The 16180-nt window shown below is 38.3% G+C and overlaps 1 protein-coding gene across 1 annotated transcript in view; it reads left to right on the top strand.

The window, feature by feature from the left end:
* Positions 1-16180, top strand: part of PPP1CB (protein phosphatase 1 catalytic subunit beta) — an 86640-nt gene that overhangs the window by 57433 nt on the left and 13027 nt on the right. Inside the window, exon 5 of the mRNA XM_054978921.1 lies at positions 14732-14803. Within this exon, the coding sequence (XP_054834896.1) occupies positions 14732-14803 (72 nt within the window). The remainder of the gene's footprint in view (positions 1-14731; positions 14804-16180) is intronic.

The following is a 16180-nucleotide window of genomic DNA, read 5'->3' on the forward strand; positions in this document are numbered from 1 at the left end:
AAATAAATATCATACAGTTGTAAAACATAAAAAACACCTTGAAGTTAGCCCTGATGTGTTTGTTAGCAGTCAGACTCTTCTGCACACTGAGAGGGCCATTTATGGATAGAATATCAATACTCTGGTTTCTCTTCAGATTGCATAAATCTTTCGCCTTTGATTGATTGATAGAATATCACAAACCCCTTCCATACATAAGTCCAAGACACTGTTTAACCCAAGGCAGAATGGATGCCAGCCAGGCTGGATCCTGGAAAGTTACCAGAACCTGACTTTCAGACAGCCTTTCACACCCTGGAGAGTCACAGATAATGAGATTTCCTGAGAGAGCTCCCTGTCTAATCTTGTCCATGGCTTCCTTTACCGCCCCTCACCCACTTACCCTAATCAAAGCTATTCAGCTGATATCCTTCCCGTCCAGTGCCTACCAGGTCATCAAGCAATATTTTCACTTATAGTCCATCCCAGATAGTCGTATCAAACCTTTTCCAACTTATTGTCATATCTCCGGACAAACCATTTATTGGTTTTGAGAGCAAGACATCAGCATTGCTCCATGGAACATTTTGCCCTATAACTGGGCTTCCCAGCGATGTGTTCAGTGTGTGTGTGCATGCATGGGTGTGTGAGCTTGCGGATCTGAAGACATACCCCCCAAACTCATATGGGCTTCTCTTCTTCCATGAAATGCTGGTCCTTTTGCTGCTGCTTCTCCTCTTTGAGACTGTTAATTTTCACCCTTCCCCCAAAATTGCTTTCCCATTTCCTCACTGTTTTCTTAGTTAGACCTCTGTGTATGCTGTGTATGATTTTCTATATGCTAGTCTTTTACTCCTTTGTTAATAAAGAAACCTTCTTGGTTGAACATCTGCCATTTTAGTTGAGAATTCTCTGAGGAACAATTCCCGTAGGCATAAGTGGAGAAGCTCAGTTATCCCCTCTCGCTTGCCTCCTTAATGCTAATTCCCCCAGCCAATTAAGGAGACCTCCTATTTGGGTAACACGTTGCTTAAATTTGATCTTGTTCATCCTTCCAACTAAGTATTGTCACTCCGTAGCTTGAAATAGCTCACCTAGCTGCATTGACACTTTCCCATTTCAGCCCTCAGATGTTGATGATCTTGCTTTAAGTATGTCAGCTGACTTTGGTTGCTTGCATTGAAGCCACTAATCTCTTTGCTGTCTAAATTACCTTTTAGGAGTTTCCTTCACTTTGTATTACTTGTTCTTTCAGCTTAATGTGAGCCAAACTTGGACGTAGCTGCAAAGTTTTTTCTGTTAGAGAAACCATGTTTTCCTTATTTGCTGTTCTTCTTGACCTTTATAATGCTTCTAAGACATGTTTCACTGTAAGTGATCCATAAGCCACTGTTTCGTTAGAGGCACATTCTTACAGTTGGGCAGGGTGGATGGAGAACATAAGAGCATTGCTGGACCAGACTAGTCATCCATCTAATTCAGCAAACTTTTCACATAGTGGCCATCCAGTTGTCCTGCAGGGCATAAAGGCCAAGCCTTCCCCTGATTTTGTCCTAAAATCTAGCATTTCAGAAGAGGAAGAAAGTTCAACTTTCTGTACCCTATGTATGATCTTACAAATTTCTATCATGTTCCTTTCCCCAATATTTTTTCTAAACAGGGAAGTCTCAGTCTCTTTAGCCTTTTTCCATAGGAAAGGTGCTCCAACCCCTTAATCATCATGGTGGTTCTGATCTGTACTTTTTCCAGTTCCGCAATAGCCTTTGGGGGATTTGGCAATAGAACTGTACACAGTCCTTCAAATGAGGCTGCACCATAGATTTATATAGGAGCATTACAATATTGGCCCTTTTATTTTTCAGATCCTTTCCTAATAATCTCCAGCTTGGAGTTTGTTTTTGCCTCTTCTGCACACAAGCTATCCTCTTCAATCTTAGTCTTGGACTATTCAGACTCCAGATATATTTAGACTTTGTTTCGTGAGCATCACTTTACTCTTAGCAACACTGAACTTCATTTGCCATATTGTTGCCTGCCCACTTAATTAGGACATATTCTCCTGTAAATTTTTACAGTCTGCTGTAGTTTTTACCATCCTATGTAATTTGGTATCCTCTGCAGACTTGGCCACTGCACTGTTCACCATCAATTCCAAATGACTTATGAACAGCGTTCCTGGTAATGTGCGGTCCTGCGCTATGGCGCACAAATTTTTAGAGGGCAGTGCACAGCGGGAGAAGCCCAGCGCAGAGAGTTGCCCTGGGCTTCTCTCTGTCCCCCAACTCTAGAAGCTGCAGGGGGCGGAGGCGGCATCAGGCGGATACCCTCCAAGCAGACTTCCTGTCCCGCTTTTTTGAGCCGCGTGCTGAGCAGACCCCAGGGAGCTGTTGAAGGCTGCAGCCCACATGACTTCCTCACCGGTAGTGGGACCGGGGAGCCGTAGAAGGCAGCAGCCTACGTAGTGTCTTTGCCAGCAGCGAGACTGGGCAGGAAGCTGCAGAAGGAAGCAGCCCGCACGGCTTCTTTGCCGGCGGCAGGACCAGGGAGTCTCAGAAGCCTCATTAATCCCGGCACTGGAAGCTGGAGAAGGAAGTGGCAGTAGGTGGCACTGGGTGCCCATGCAGCCTTGGCAGGGGGAGCTGGAGGAGAGGTCCACCAAGCAGCTTCTCTTTCAATTTGGTGAGCTTCATGTATTAAATAATGAGAACTTAATTTTTTGCTCTTGTTGGTCTGTAGGGAGAGGGGATTATCTTTTTTGGGATTTGTATTCTGTGATATTTAACTTTATGCATTCCTTATGCATTCATGCATTCCTTGAGGGTATTTCTGGTAAATGTCTGGGAGGCAGCTAGTTATCTCCAGGGTATCATGCTTTTTACTAATCTTTCTACATTTCTGTGCTGATCCACGAAAAATACAATAAATCAGAATGTGGAACTATTCTCTTTATCACAAAACACCTCTATTGTGTTTGCAAAGTCAAGAACAATTAATTCTAAGTGATTTTTAAATGTGCTTGTATTTTTAAAACAATTGCTGCCAGCTTGCATGTCTCAGGCATCTTCCAGAAACCAGCATTGATAGCAGTGCATTCAGGACATCTGACAGAGAGAGCTGTGATTCTCGAAAGCTTATGCTACAGTAAAGTTGGTTAGTCTTAAAGGTGCTACTGGACTTTTTCATTCAGGACAGTCATTCCTCTCTACAGGTTTTAATGGGGACCTTCCTTACATGTGTGTTCTCCCTTCCTTTACAGACCTTTCAGTCTGTGAGTTTCTTTTTTTGTGCTCATACACTGTTGCTATGATGTGCTTTATCTAACATAATTCATTTGGACACGTGCTGATCATTTAATGAGTTACCAACCCCCCAGACCCACCAGTTAAATGTACCTTGTATACATGTCCCTTTGATTGGTTAGCTGCTTCCCTGTGTCTTATTGGTTGTTTTCATGGTTATGTCCTTCTTTCTTTTTTTGAAATATGGACAGTAGGTAAGGAATTTAACATGGCTATGAGGTCACCACAGGACTAAGGAGGAGACACTGCTTTGGAGAGAGATTGTAGAGGTTCTTCAAAGCACCTTTATACTGTTTTGTTTCCCAATAGGACAGAAATCATGGCTTGCCCTATCTCAAGTTTTACAACACATACATTGATAGGTATAAATGCCTATGCAAAGTTCACCATTATGTTGAAACAGTGCAATTGTTTTACTTTAAGACAAATAAGAAAAAGATGTTCAAATATAAAAGCATCTTGTAAAATGCTATTTCAGCTTCATTATTGCACATGTAATACATACTCATTTCTAGCTCTTAATTTTCTCATGTTATTCTTTAATTTCACAGAAGTGTTTCATGCCAATTGCTGAGCTGCACATCTGCTCAGGTTTCCAGTCAAAGCTCTGTATGTTCAAAGCATTTCTTAACTAAATTTCAGTCTAGAGAGATCTGGACACACAATCTACAGTCAACCTTAAAGATTCAGAATTATCACTAGCGTATTCTGAATCTAGCAAATTAGTTTGTAGTTTGTTTGTATGTTTGTAGACTGAAATACATGTTTTAGAAAAAAGGAGGCATGCTCACACAGCAACTGTAATGCAAGTTTATTGTTTCGGCTCAGGAAGTTGATTTTTGGCTCAACACTGCACAGCATAGAGGGAGCATTTGTTTGTGTCGGGGGGGGGGTCACTAGGTTTGTACTTACATAGTGCTGGAAGGGCAGCAACTTTTAAAAAAATATTGTGTGGTTGTACTATTAGACAGCATTACTAAAGCACTACAAAGAAGAGAGTGACTAAGCTTTTGTTCTGAGGCAGCCATTCCTTCACTACTTGTTGCTACTAAACAATGGCACTCCAAGTATTAAAAAAAAAGTCTGTAATGAAATGTGACTTGATTCTGTCTGCAGGTATAACATATATAAAAAGGCAAAGGTGGTCCCCTGTGCAAGCACCGAGTCATTACTTACCCATGGGGGGACACATTGCATCACGATGTTTTCTTGGCAGACTTTTTACGGGGTGGTTTGCCATTGCCTTTCCCAGTCATCTACACTTTAAATTAATTTAAAAATTAATTCTCAGATATTAATTAGATTGAGGTTATAAGCGTCTAAAAACTGCTTTGCACAATAGTCAACTGTTTGTATGTTTGTTTTCTTGTAGGCTGCAATCTTTTTTTTAAAAAAATGGTGCTCTCAAAACTTTTATGCAAGACAGCTCACAAAATAAATTTTTGTGCAAGTTTCAGCTCACAAAAAAAATTTGGGGCTCACAACACTGCACAGCTTATGAATCAATAAAATATTACTGATTTCAATACCAATTTTATGGGGCTTCACTGCTCACCTTTATCCATCAAAAACACCATCCATTCCTACTTTCTGTGTCCTATAACTTGACCATTTTTAAATCCATAAAAGGTATTCTTTTATTCCGTGATTGGAAGCTTATTTGGTAGTCTTTTTGGTGAAGTACCTTGTCAAAAACCTTTCGGAAAACCCAGTGTATGATATACTAGATAACCCTAAACCGCGTGCTTTTTAGAACCCATCCCTGCTGGATCTGTTAAGACTTGCTTAGTTTAGCATCCTGTCTTCCACAGAGATGACCAAGATGCCCCAATACTATACTCAGGTTTATTGTGTGAGAATTTATCTTTATGTATTACTAGTACAAGTCCCCTTTTAAAATTACAGTTAGTATTTATTCAGATAGCTTCCCCTGTTTTTCTCCCCTCCTCTGCTTTATCATCACAACAACTACCCTGTGAGGTAGTTTAGGCTAATAGAGAGTAAGTAGTCCAAGGTCAGTGCTTGGAAATAATTTTTTTTAATCTGGTTTTGGATGTGTTGTAGATCTCCTAATGAAGCTGTGTGAGAAACCTGTAAAGTTCCTTGAGTGAAATACTGTTTCTTTTCCCACTGCACCATATTTTTCTTCTCTGTTTAGAGCCCTGCCTTGTCTGTGGGTAGCTCAATTTTGCTACTTTTCATAGTCAAGACAAGGGCAGCAAGTTTACTTATTAGAGCAATTGTTCTATTGCAAGTTCAGTCTAAATCTTGACATGTTAGATAGATCCTGTCCAGTAGCTATTGTATATGTGAACTTCCTGCTCATTTAATACTTTATATGTTTGTGATTTATTAACTAATTGCTAGTTTACAAGCACAGTTGAGTTGTTACAGAAAAGCTCTTAATCGCAGCTGTCTTGTAATGTATTAGAAGTGGCTTCTGAAGCTCAGGGAAGGCTGATAATTTCTAAAGAAGTATGGTATACAAAGTTGCTTGTGGTAGTGTTGTTGTTGTTGTTGTTGTTGTTGTTGTTGTTGGGTGTCAAAAAGTCCACTGCATGCATGCTTTTGTCAAGTGGCTTTCTGAATGGATCCCTGTGTGTTAATAAATAAGTACTTCTTATAATTATTATTATAATACGCTATTTTAATTCAGTGGTTCTATTTTGTGTAGGCTTGTCTTATTTTAATAGTTTATGGCTCAAGAGGGAAAGTTCCTTTCAAATAACTTTCTCTAGTTATTCTAGTTTAATGCTTTATCTGTTAAGCTTGGGACCCGCGAGCCTTATGCAGAAAGGAAATCTTATCACCCTCCATTTTCTCTACCCAGTCCTCTCATTACTTTTTCTATCTTATCCTAAGCAGTTTCTCTACTTCCTCCCCCTTCTTCACTCACTATTTTGTCTCCCTCTCCAAACTACTGCTGCTTTCCTCCAACTTTGCCCTGTCTGAGTTACCTAGGTCCAGGCTCCAGTACTTTGATGAATAGGCACCTCTGTAGAGTGGGTTGATTTCACAAGGTCACCATTAGCATTCTTTTTGGATTTTTCTGCAAAGTTGGTGTTTCCCCCAAGTCTACAGGAGAATCCCTCTGTGGCAGTTACGATGCAGTGAGGGGAAGAAAGAAATCGTCTTTGGAGTTAACTGCCCTCTAGACTTACGGCTATTGAATTCCACACTGACAGCTCCTTTTATTTGTTTAAATCCCAGCTGCCTACAATCAGTAAAAAGGGATGTCACAAGCTTTGGTTAACTGGTTGGTAGCATGTAAGCTTTGTGCTCCCTAAATGCTCTCATTTGGGACCCTGCTAAAATAATGTACTTAACTGTGAGGTAAAGTATAACCCCCTTTTCACAGCTATCTCATGTACAGGCAAGATGGTGATGAACAACAAAGATTTATTTACAGAAAATAAGGTGTGTAACAAGATAAAGGTTGTGTGTGGAATACTTGAGTATTGAATGTACTACTGGATCTCAGCTCCAATCCCCAGAGATTATAAATTTTTCCAATGGGAGTTAAAAATGAAACTGAGCCTCAGTTAACATACACAATCAGTGAGGGTAGATTTGATTCCTTTTTCTCCAGACAGGTTATCCCAGCATTCAAAGTTTACTGGATTACTGTTTTAAGTCCTAGGCCACTTTAATTCACAGAGTCCTTGTTCATAGATCCTGTTCATAAGGGTTAGATTTTTTTTTTTGAAAATTTTTTTATTGGGTTAGGATCAATTATTTTCACATTACAATCAATTCTCCCATTTCCCAATTTCTAACCCCCTCCCTTTCCCCCCCTTTTTGTTGACTTCCAACAGTTTTCCAACCCTTTGTCCCTTTTCCCTTACTCCTTTTATATTCCTCTATCTAACAAGTATATATTCTCCCTTTATTCTAAGCAATAATTCTTTAACTATTTTTGATACTCTGTACCCTAACTTTGAGTCCCTTTTTCCCTATTGGATAAACAATTTATCCCATTTTTCATAATTTCAAATATTTCTATAGATCATAAACCATATAAACCATACATTCATATAAGTCAACCAATTTAACTTATGCTCTATGTGTTACTCATTCTACTTATCTTCTTCTTTCTGCTTTAGTTATATTTAATTACATTACTATTTTTGTCCCCCTTCAATTATAAATCTATATAACTATCATCATATAATATCAATCAATTTGACTCATATATATCTTCAGATAAACTTATTCAGTTTGGTACATTATACAAATTTTACCAAAAATAATGTTAATTAGTCAGTCCTTATGATTAATCCTTATGGTTAATTATTTTCTATCAATATTCTATATCTTATTCTACATATAATAATCTAATGACATAACTGCTTAGAAATTTTCATTTACCTCTTCGCCCCCCCGGTAAAGTCACCCCCTCTGCATTTTATTGTATTTCAATAGTTCTCAAACTGCCACAGTTCTCCTCCCACCTCCCATTTCTTCACCAAATATTGTTTCAGCTTCTCCCAGTCTGTGTTAAACTGTCCTGGGTCAAGGTTTCTCAATTTTCTTGTCATTTTGTCCATTTCCGCCATATACAGCAATTTGTAAATCCAGTCTTCGATAGTTGGCACTTCTTGTACTTTCCATTTTTGCGCATACAAAAGTCTAGCTGCTGCTGTCATGTAAAATAACAATGTCCTATGTTGAGCTGGAATGCCCTCCATTCCCAAGTTCAGTAGCAGGAGTTCTGGGTTCTTATTAATTTGAAATTGTAAAATCTCACTTATTACTCTTATTATTTCCGCCCAGTACTGCCTAGCTACCTCACACGTCCACCACATATGATACAGGGAACCCTCATGTTTTTTACATTTCCAGCATTTGTTAGAGGTGTTCAAATTCCCTAGCGCAATCTTCTTTGGTGTCATGTACCAACGATAAATCATTTTGTAAATGTTCTCTTTGATATTAGTACACGTCGTAGTCTTCATTGTAGTCTTCCACAAGTATTCCCATGCCTCCATTGTTATTTCTTTATTAAAATTTATGGCCCACTTCACCATTTGTACTTTAACTGTTTCATCTTCAGTATACCATTTCAACAGTACTTGGTATACCTTAGAAATTTCCTTCTTGTCATCTTTTAAAAGTGTCTGCTCTAGTTCCGAATTCTCTGTTCTTATGCCTCCCTTTGCAGAGTCCGAATTGTAGAGATCTCTGATCTGTCTGTACTGAAACCAATCATAATTTGGTGATAACTCGTCCTCTGTCTTTATTTTAAGTTTAGAAGATTCTATTCGGGTTATCTCCTTGTAAGTTAAACACTGTTGCTCAGTATCGACAGCTCTCGGATCTATTACCTCATATGGAACCACCCACAGGGGGGTTCCTTCTTGTAAATAGTCTCTGTACTTCTTCCAGGTTGCATATAGGCTTCTCCGTATATAATGATGTAAGAACATCGAATTCGCTTTTACTTTGTCATACCATAGATATGCATGCCATCCAAATATTTTTTTGTATCCCTCTAGGGCCAATAATTTCTTCAGCGTCATCCAATCTTTCAACCACACTAGGCAGATTGCGTCGTAGTAAAGTCTTAGATTGGGCAGTTGCATTCCGCCTCTTTCTTTTGCATCTTGTAAAACTTTCATTTTCACTCGAGGCTTCTTGCCTGCCCAGACAAAATCTGATATTTTCCTCTGCCATTTTTCAAACTGCTTAGAGTCCCGAATAATTGGTATTGTCTGTAGCAAAAACATTACTCTTGGTAACACATTCATCTTAACTGCTGCAATCCTTCCCAACCATGACAAATTCAATCTATTCCATTTAATCAGATCTCGCTCTATCTGAGTCCATAATTTTTCATAGTTATTTTTGAATAGATCTATATTCTTAGCCGTCAGTTCAATTCCCAAATATTTCACCTTACTTGTTACTTCGCAATCTGTTATTTCCATTAGCAATTGTTGTTTTTGCTTAGTCATATTTTTACATAATATCTTTGACTTCTTTTTATTAATATACAAACCTGCTAAATCTCCAAACTCCTTGATCTTGTCTATCACTTTTGGCATATTCTCCATTGGGTCCTCTACAATTAACATTATATCGTCCGCAAATGCTCTGACCTTGTAAGAAAAGTCCTTTATTTTTATTCCCCGAATTTCTTCGTCTTGTCGTATTTGTATCATCAGAATCTCCAATACCAAAATGAATAACAGCGGAGACAACGGGCAACCTTGTCTTGTTCCTTTGCTTATAGTCAGTTTCTTAGTCGTCTCGTCATTCACTACAATTGCTGCATTCTGGTCTCTGTAAATTTCCTTAATTGCTCTTATGAATCTTTCTCCCATTTGTAGCTTTTCCATAGTGGCAAACATAAAGTCCCAGTTTAAATTGTCAAACGCTTTTTCAGCATCAACAAAGAAGAAACCAACCTCTTTATCACAACGCTTGTCGTAGTATTCAATAGCGTTAATCACTGTCCTTAAATTGTCTCTAATTTGTCTATCTGGCAAAAAGCCTGCTTGTTCCTCCTCAATAACTTCCGAAAGCCATCCCTTCACTCTCTCCGCCAGTATCTTCGCAAAAATTTTATAGTCATTATTAAGTAACGATATAGGTCGGTAGTTTTTCACATTAGTCAGATCTTGACCCTCTTTAGGGATCAATGATATGTTAGCTTCGTTCCAAGTATCTGGAGTCCGTTGATCCTTTAAAACTCCATTGATCACCTCTTTTAGGAATGGTGCCAGTTCATTGGCCATTACCTTATAGAATTTAGCTGTAAGTCCATCTGGCCCTGGCGCCTTTCCCAAATTTGTTGACTGTATTGCCTTTCTTATTTCCTCATCCGTTACTTCATTATTCAATCTATCTCTCCAAGCTTCTGAAATTACTGGGAGTTTCATTTTATCCAAGTATGTCGCTATTAATTCTTTATTCACCTCTTTCTTGTTGTACAATTTAGCATAAAATTTGTAGAAGGCTCTACTAATGGCTGTCTGTTCCAAATATGTTTTATTATCTTCACATATTTTATTTATAGTTTTCTTTTCCTTTCTTTTTTTCAGTTGCCATGCCAGGTATTTCCCATGTTTATTTGCACCTTCAAACGCTTTTTGATTCAGTCTTTTAAGATTCCACTCCAATTCTTTGTTATTCATTGCTGTCAGCTGTTCTTGAAGTATTTTAATGTCCTGATAAATTTTCTTTTTCCCTGGTCTCTTCTTTAACTGTGTTTCTTTGACTGTTATTTTTTCCACAATCTCCTGTCTCTTCTCTTCTTTCTTTTTCCTGGCTCTACCATTTAAGTCCATTAGTATGCCCCTAATTACCGCCTTGTAGGTATCCCAAACCTTGTTGGTTGGTACTTCTTTATTCATGTTATATTGTATGAAGAATTTTGTCTCTCTTCTCAACATTTCCAAGTTCTCTCCCTCTTGTAACAAATCCTCATTTATTCTCCATCCTTTCCTTTTTCTCCTTCTCCCCAATTTCCACATGATTGGATTATGATCCGAGCCTACCATCGGCATTATTTCCACCTCCTTAGTCCATAACGCTAAGTCTTTTGAGGCCCAGATCATGTCAATTCTCGATAGTGTAGAATGCGTTGCAGAAAAGAACGTAAATTGTCTACTTTTGGGGTTTTGTCTTCTCCATACATCTTCTAAAGTCTCCTGTTGTATCAATTCAAAAAAGAGCTTTGGTAACAGTCCTCTTTTCTTTTGTGCCGTTGATAATTTTTTGTCTAATTCCAAATTTGTCACTCCATTGAAGTCTCCAGCAAGAATTATCTGGTCATATGAAAGTTCGTCTAGTTGCCTCCTCAAATCCTCAAAGAAGCTTTCTTTTGCTCCGTTAGGTGCATAAACTCCGACTACCAGCACTCTCTTTAAATTCCATATACATTCCACTGCTATAAATCTGGCTTCCACATCTTTCATTACAAATTTTGGCTGCAGCTCCTCTTTTATATACAACACCACTCCTCTTTTTTTCTTATTAGAGGCTGCTGCAAAATCATTACCCAATTTTTTCAGTTTCAAATATTTTACATCTTGTTTTCTGATATGGGTCTCTTGCAAACATACAATATCACATTTTTGTTTTAATAGCCAGTGGAAAATACTTTTTCTCTTGTTTGGTGAATTTAGTCCATTTACATTCCAAGATAAAACTTTACATTCCATATTCATAGTCTTGTTGCTGGTAAGTCTTTTTCATTGTCCCTTAAGAATCGCTCCATCTCTCGCTCAGATCTGATACGCTTTTTGGCCCCTCCAAATTCAAAGGACACACCTTCTGGTAATTCCCATCTATACCTAATTTTCATGTCCTTCAGAATCTGAATTAGTGCTTTATATTTTTTTCCGGGTTAGATTTGATGTGCCCTTAGCAGGGTACTAATTTGTCTCACTAAAACAAGTTCCCCCCCACACACACACACACCTAATCCCAAATCCTAACTAAAAGTCAAATCCTTTCTAAGATGACAAACTTATCTTGAGCAGCAATTCTCTGTCTGAGGAAAAGGTTTCTCTGTTCTGTCCTTCTCTTAAGCTAAGGCTGGCACATCTCCCATCCTGTGGAGTTCCATGGGCTCTGATTAGCTGATGATCACTTAGATGTGCATGAGGCCCAAATCATAAGGATTGTTTCAGTGCCTAGAAGGATAGCGGGACTTTGGGGATGATTGCCAAACTCCCTATATTTTCATGGCCACATTTTGCCTCTCTTTTGGTCTGCATTCTGGAGCCATATTAGAATTAGATGTTGAGGTACTGCTTTCTGAGGAATCTCTGCAATATCTGTATTGCAGCTGACGCACTGAACAATCATTAATGTTGCATTTTACTACTGTAGTCAGAATATGGATTAGATCACAATATACTCTAGTTACAAACCTATATTCTAGTGAACTGTGAATGAACTTCAGTGTACTTTGTCAACAGGTTTTATAACCACACAGATATTTCTTTTATCTTGTTAGATAAATGATTCTTTAATTACTAGAATGGACTAATCATAATCAGCTCACTTAACTTTTTGTCAGCTTTTAGAAATTTATGAAGCTTATCTTGCACCTGCACCATAGCATCACTTTTTGGCTTTGTAGAATGTCACATGAAAATCTGAAGAATCAGCTAAATCTTAAACCAATCATTTTTACATTGTCACATGTGAAAGATTTCTTAGCAGAAAACACATGCCAATTAGTATAAAAATGCCACCGAGGTGAGAATTAGACTTTTGATTAAGGAAATCTCATGAAGGTCTAGGTGAGAAATACATTTGTGTGTTTAGTGAAAATTCAATGCATTTCATAGTAGATCTGATTTTAAATCAGTCTTAGGTTTATTTGAAAGATGTGAGGAGAGTTAATTCTTGTTTTATGTACATGTTCATTACTTACAGGTTTCTATTTAGGTATCTTGCTTAATTAGTGTTTATTTCAGTAAAGAATAAAAATGAAAAAAATCTGTGTGCCTTGAAGGAAAGAGGTAAAACAAAGGGAATACATGCAAATTATTTATACTAACAGGTTATTTAAAGAAAGGTCCGGTTTCATTATCTAAAATCTTCAAAGCTGTTCAAAATTGGGATATAAATCTCAAAACTGGACAGTTTGGAAGATTTAATGCGGTGTGGATAAAAAAATGTGTTGCACTACTGCTATCATCTTGCTATGAGAATACATTTGGGAAGCCTCTGCATGCATTGACTTGTTTGTGGCAAAGTGTGCTGAACTTTAAAGTCACTGTGCACAGATTTCCTGACATAGAATTTATCTTTTAGGTAATGTGAAACACTTTCATTGTATCTAACTTGTCTGTCAAAATACCAGAAGTTTTTGAAAAACAAAAACTAATGTTAAAAATGCTTAGGTTCTATCTTTTCCATATTTTTGAGTTTTAATCTCAGTTTAAAGTATCTGACCTGGCAGTATAAACTTTTTTTTTAATTTATAAATTTTATTTAAAAGAAAAGATACGAAAATAGAAAGTGCATAATAAAAGATTGTACAAAGACTATGTTTGAAATAGAATTGAAACTGATATAAACTTATATAAACAATATATTTGGAATTGATTTAAGACTTCTACAAGCACTGCTTTAAAATTACATTGAACCAGGGCTCATTTCAAGGGGGAACACACAGGAACACAGTTCCGGCAGTTCCCCAAAGAGGTCACATGTCAGGTGGCCCCGCCCACCTGACTCTCAGCCATTTTGGGCCTGGTTTGGCCTGGATTGAGGCCGAAATGGCCTGGATCAGGCCTCTGACAGGTGGTGGATCACTCCCACTCAGCAGTGGCCCGATCCTGAGCATTTTGTGCTCCTTTTCAGCCATTTTCAGCCCCTTTTTACCATTTTGGGCCCAATTTCGGCCCTGAATGGCCAGGATTGGGTCCAAAACAGCCAGAATAGGGGATGTTAGGGGGTGTGGCATATGCAAATCAGTTATACCAATGACACACTTCTGGTGATGGCAAGAGGCATGGCATATGCTAATGAGTTATGCTAATGAGTTCCTCCAGCTCTTTTTCTACAAAATGACCCCTGCATTGAACTAATATAAAAATACACTCAAAATTTGCCATGACTAAACATATTTATGGTATAATGGCTCTCCTGCCACCTCCTTGGTTATTTATACTTGTACACACTATAATATCAACGTTTGATTGATCATATCCCTATTTTTTCTCATGTTTGCTTTATACTAAGTTACTTTAATATTAATTTCTGCCTAGGTAGTCAAAGAAATTCTTCCATTTTCCCCAAAATTCAGCTATTGGTCTATTGTCTAAAATAAGTAGTTAATTTGGCCATTGATGTGTATTCATAAATCTTGTCTACCCACTCTGACACATTAGGACATGTATCTATTTTCCATTTTGCTGCATATAGTACTCTTACTTCTGTCACCATGTAACAGAAAAGGTAGTACAAACTAATTTCAATAAGCTGATTGGGAGAGCTAGGCCCTATAACCACAGGTTTTTCCTATTGTCTATACTGATCATCCAAAGCCTCTCTGTTGCTGCTCTCCAGTAACAGGCATTCATAGCTGTACTGCCTGTGAACTTGGAGGTTTCATCTAGATGATATGGGTAATAGCAGGTGATGTAATTATCCTCTATATGTCTAATCTGCTTCTAAAGCCATTTAAGAATTAGCCATCACTACATGTCATAACAGTACATTCCACAAGTGTATTATGTGACAAAGTACATTATTTTGTCTAACTGAATCCAGTGCCCAGCCAGCTACATTCGTTGGCCTGAGTTCTAATATTTTGGGAGACAAAGTTCTTTCTATCCACATAATTTTATAAACTTCTGTCACATCCCCCTATCCCTTTTTTCTAAACTGGAAAGCCCCAAACTCCATAGTTCGTTCTTACATGGAAAGTGTTAAGCAATTTTTTATTGTCCCTGTCTCCTTTTTCAGCTGTATGATATCCTTTTTGACAGGTCTGTCTCCTGATCTGCAGTCAATGGAACAGATTCGAAGAATTATGAGACCTACAGATGTTCCTGACACAGGTGAGACTTATAAGAATGTTTGCTCAAAAGTAAATTTCTCTTACAGTTTGAAATTGTAGGTCAACAGAAAAATCTAAAAGCAAGTCATGTAATACAAAAATATCTGTCTGCAGATTTGCAAGCTTTCCAGAAATCTTCATCAGGCTATTTTTTTTTAAAGGGGAGGGAAAGGAAATTGTTTCAAACCATAGTGGAGGGCTTCTGATCTGTAGCTTGTACAAAATGAGTTGCAGACTTAATTAAATGAGTTAGTGCTGGGTGTGGTGGGTCTCAGGTTGCATCAAAATTCTGGGATGAAGTGAGAGAAAATGGTAGCTCCACATGAACTTATAAAAAGTGAGCAAGTAATCAAATGTCTCTCCAGCACCTGATGGAACACCCACATCCTTTAAAAGGTTGAGAGGGGAAAGCAGGGTAGTCCATGTATTAAACTAAAGGTAAATTTTGATATATGGTAGATAAAACATTAATGGAAGCCTGATTAAGTAGTAATATCTAGTCAAGGAATTCCTGTCAGCAGAGTTCATCCTATACCATAATCTTCCAATTGAATAAGTAATTCATTATTTCCGAAAATAGGTTGTAGGTATTGGCCAACAGAAAAATCCCAAAATGGACTAATTTCTGTAATTGTTAGGTATTTAACTTGTGTTCAGATTTTTAAGAAGCCATTTTTCTTGCAATCCTAACACTTTAGACATCCTGCAGTACCCCTTCATTTGGTTATTAAAATTCCTTGGCTGTAACAAATGGCATGTGCCAGTTTTAGAACTTGTAACTTATTGATAAGGAGGCTGGCATGAAGTCGGGGATCCCAGTAATCCAGGGGCATGGGAGGTATGGTGGAGGGCAAAGTCTTGGAGGGGAAGAACACGGAGATATGGTATGGCTCGGTGTCCTTCCAACCTGCACCCCATCCCGAGGCATGCTAGGAATACAAATCCTTCTCCAACACTGATGTTGTGAAATGCCAGGTCCATTAATCATAAGAGCAGAACATTGCGCAAGTATTTTACCATGCATAATGTGGACCTATGTGACTGAGACCTGGGTGGGAGGTGGGATGGTTGCCTTGAAAGAAATGACCCTCTCCCTCCCCAAAGTTTTTCAGTCCTTCATCACTGCCGGGCAAGTAATTGGGGGAGGGGTGGCAACTACGGATGTGCACTTTGGGTTTCCAGTTTGGGTTTTTAACCTGAATCGGGCACGATTTGTAAAGATTCAAGATTCCTGTATCAGCCCAGCATTGCTCAGCCGATTTGGGAATCCCGAAGTAAGACTTTCTGAAGTGATTTGTATCGCAGCTGCTGCTCCCGCAGCACTTTTCTAGCTGTTTGCTTTTATGGGAGGGGGAGGAGAGTTGCAAGCGGCACAAAA

Source organism: Eublepharis macularius, chromosome 1 (genome assembly GCF_028583425.1).
Source record: "Eublepharis macularius isolate TG4126 chromosome 1, MPM_Emac_v1.0, whole genome shotgun sequence".
NCBI lineage: Eukaryota > Metazoa > Chordata > Lepidosauria > Squamata > Eublepharidae > Eublepharis > Eublepharis macularius.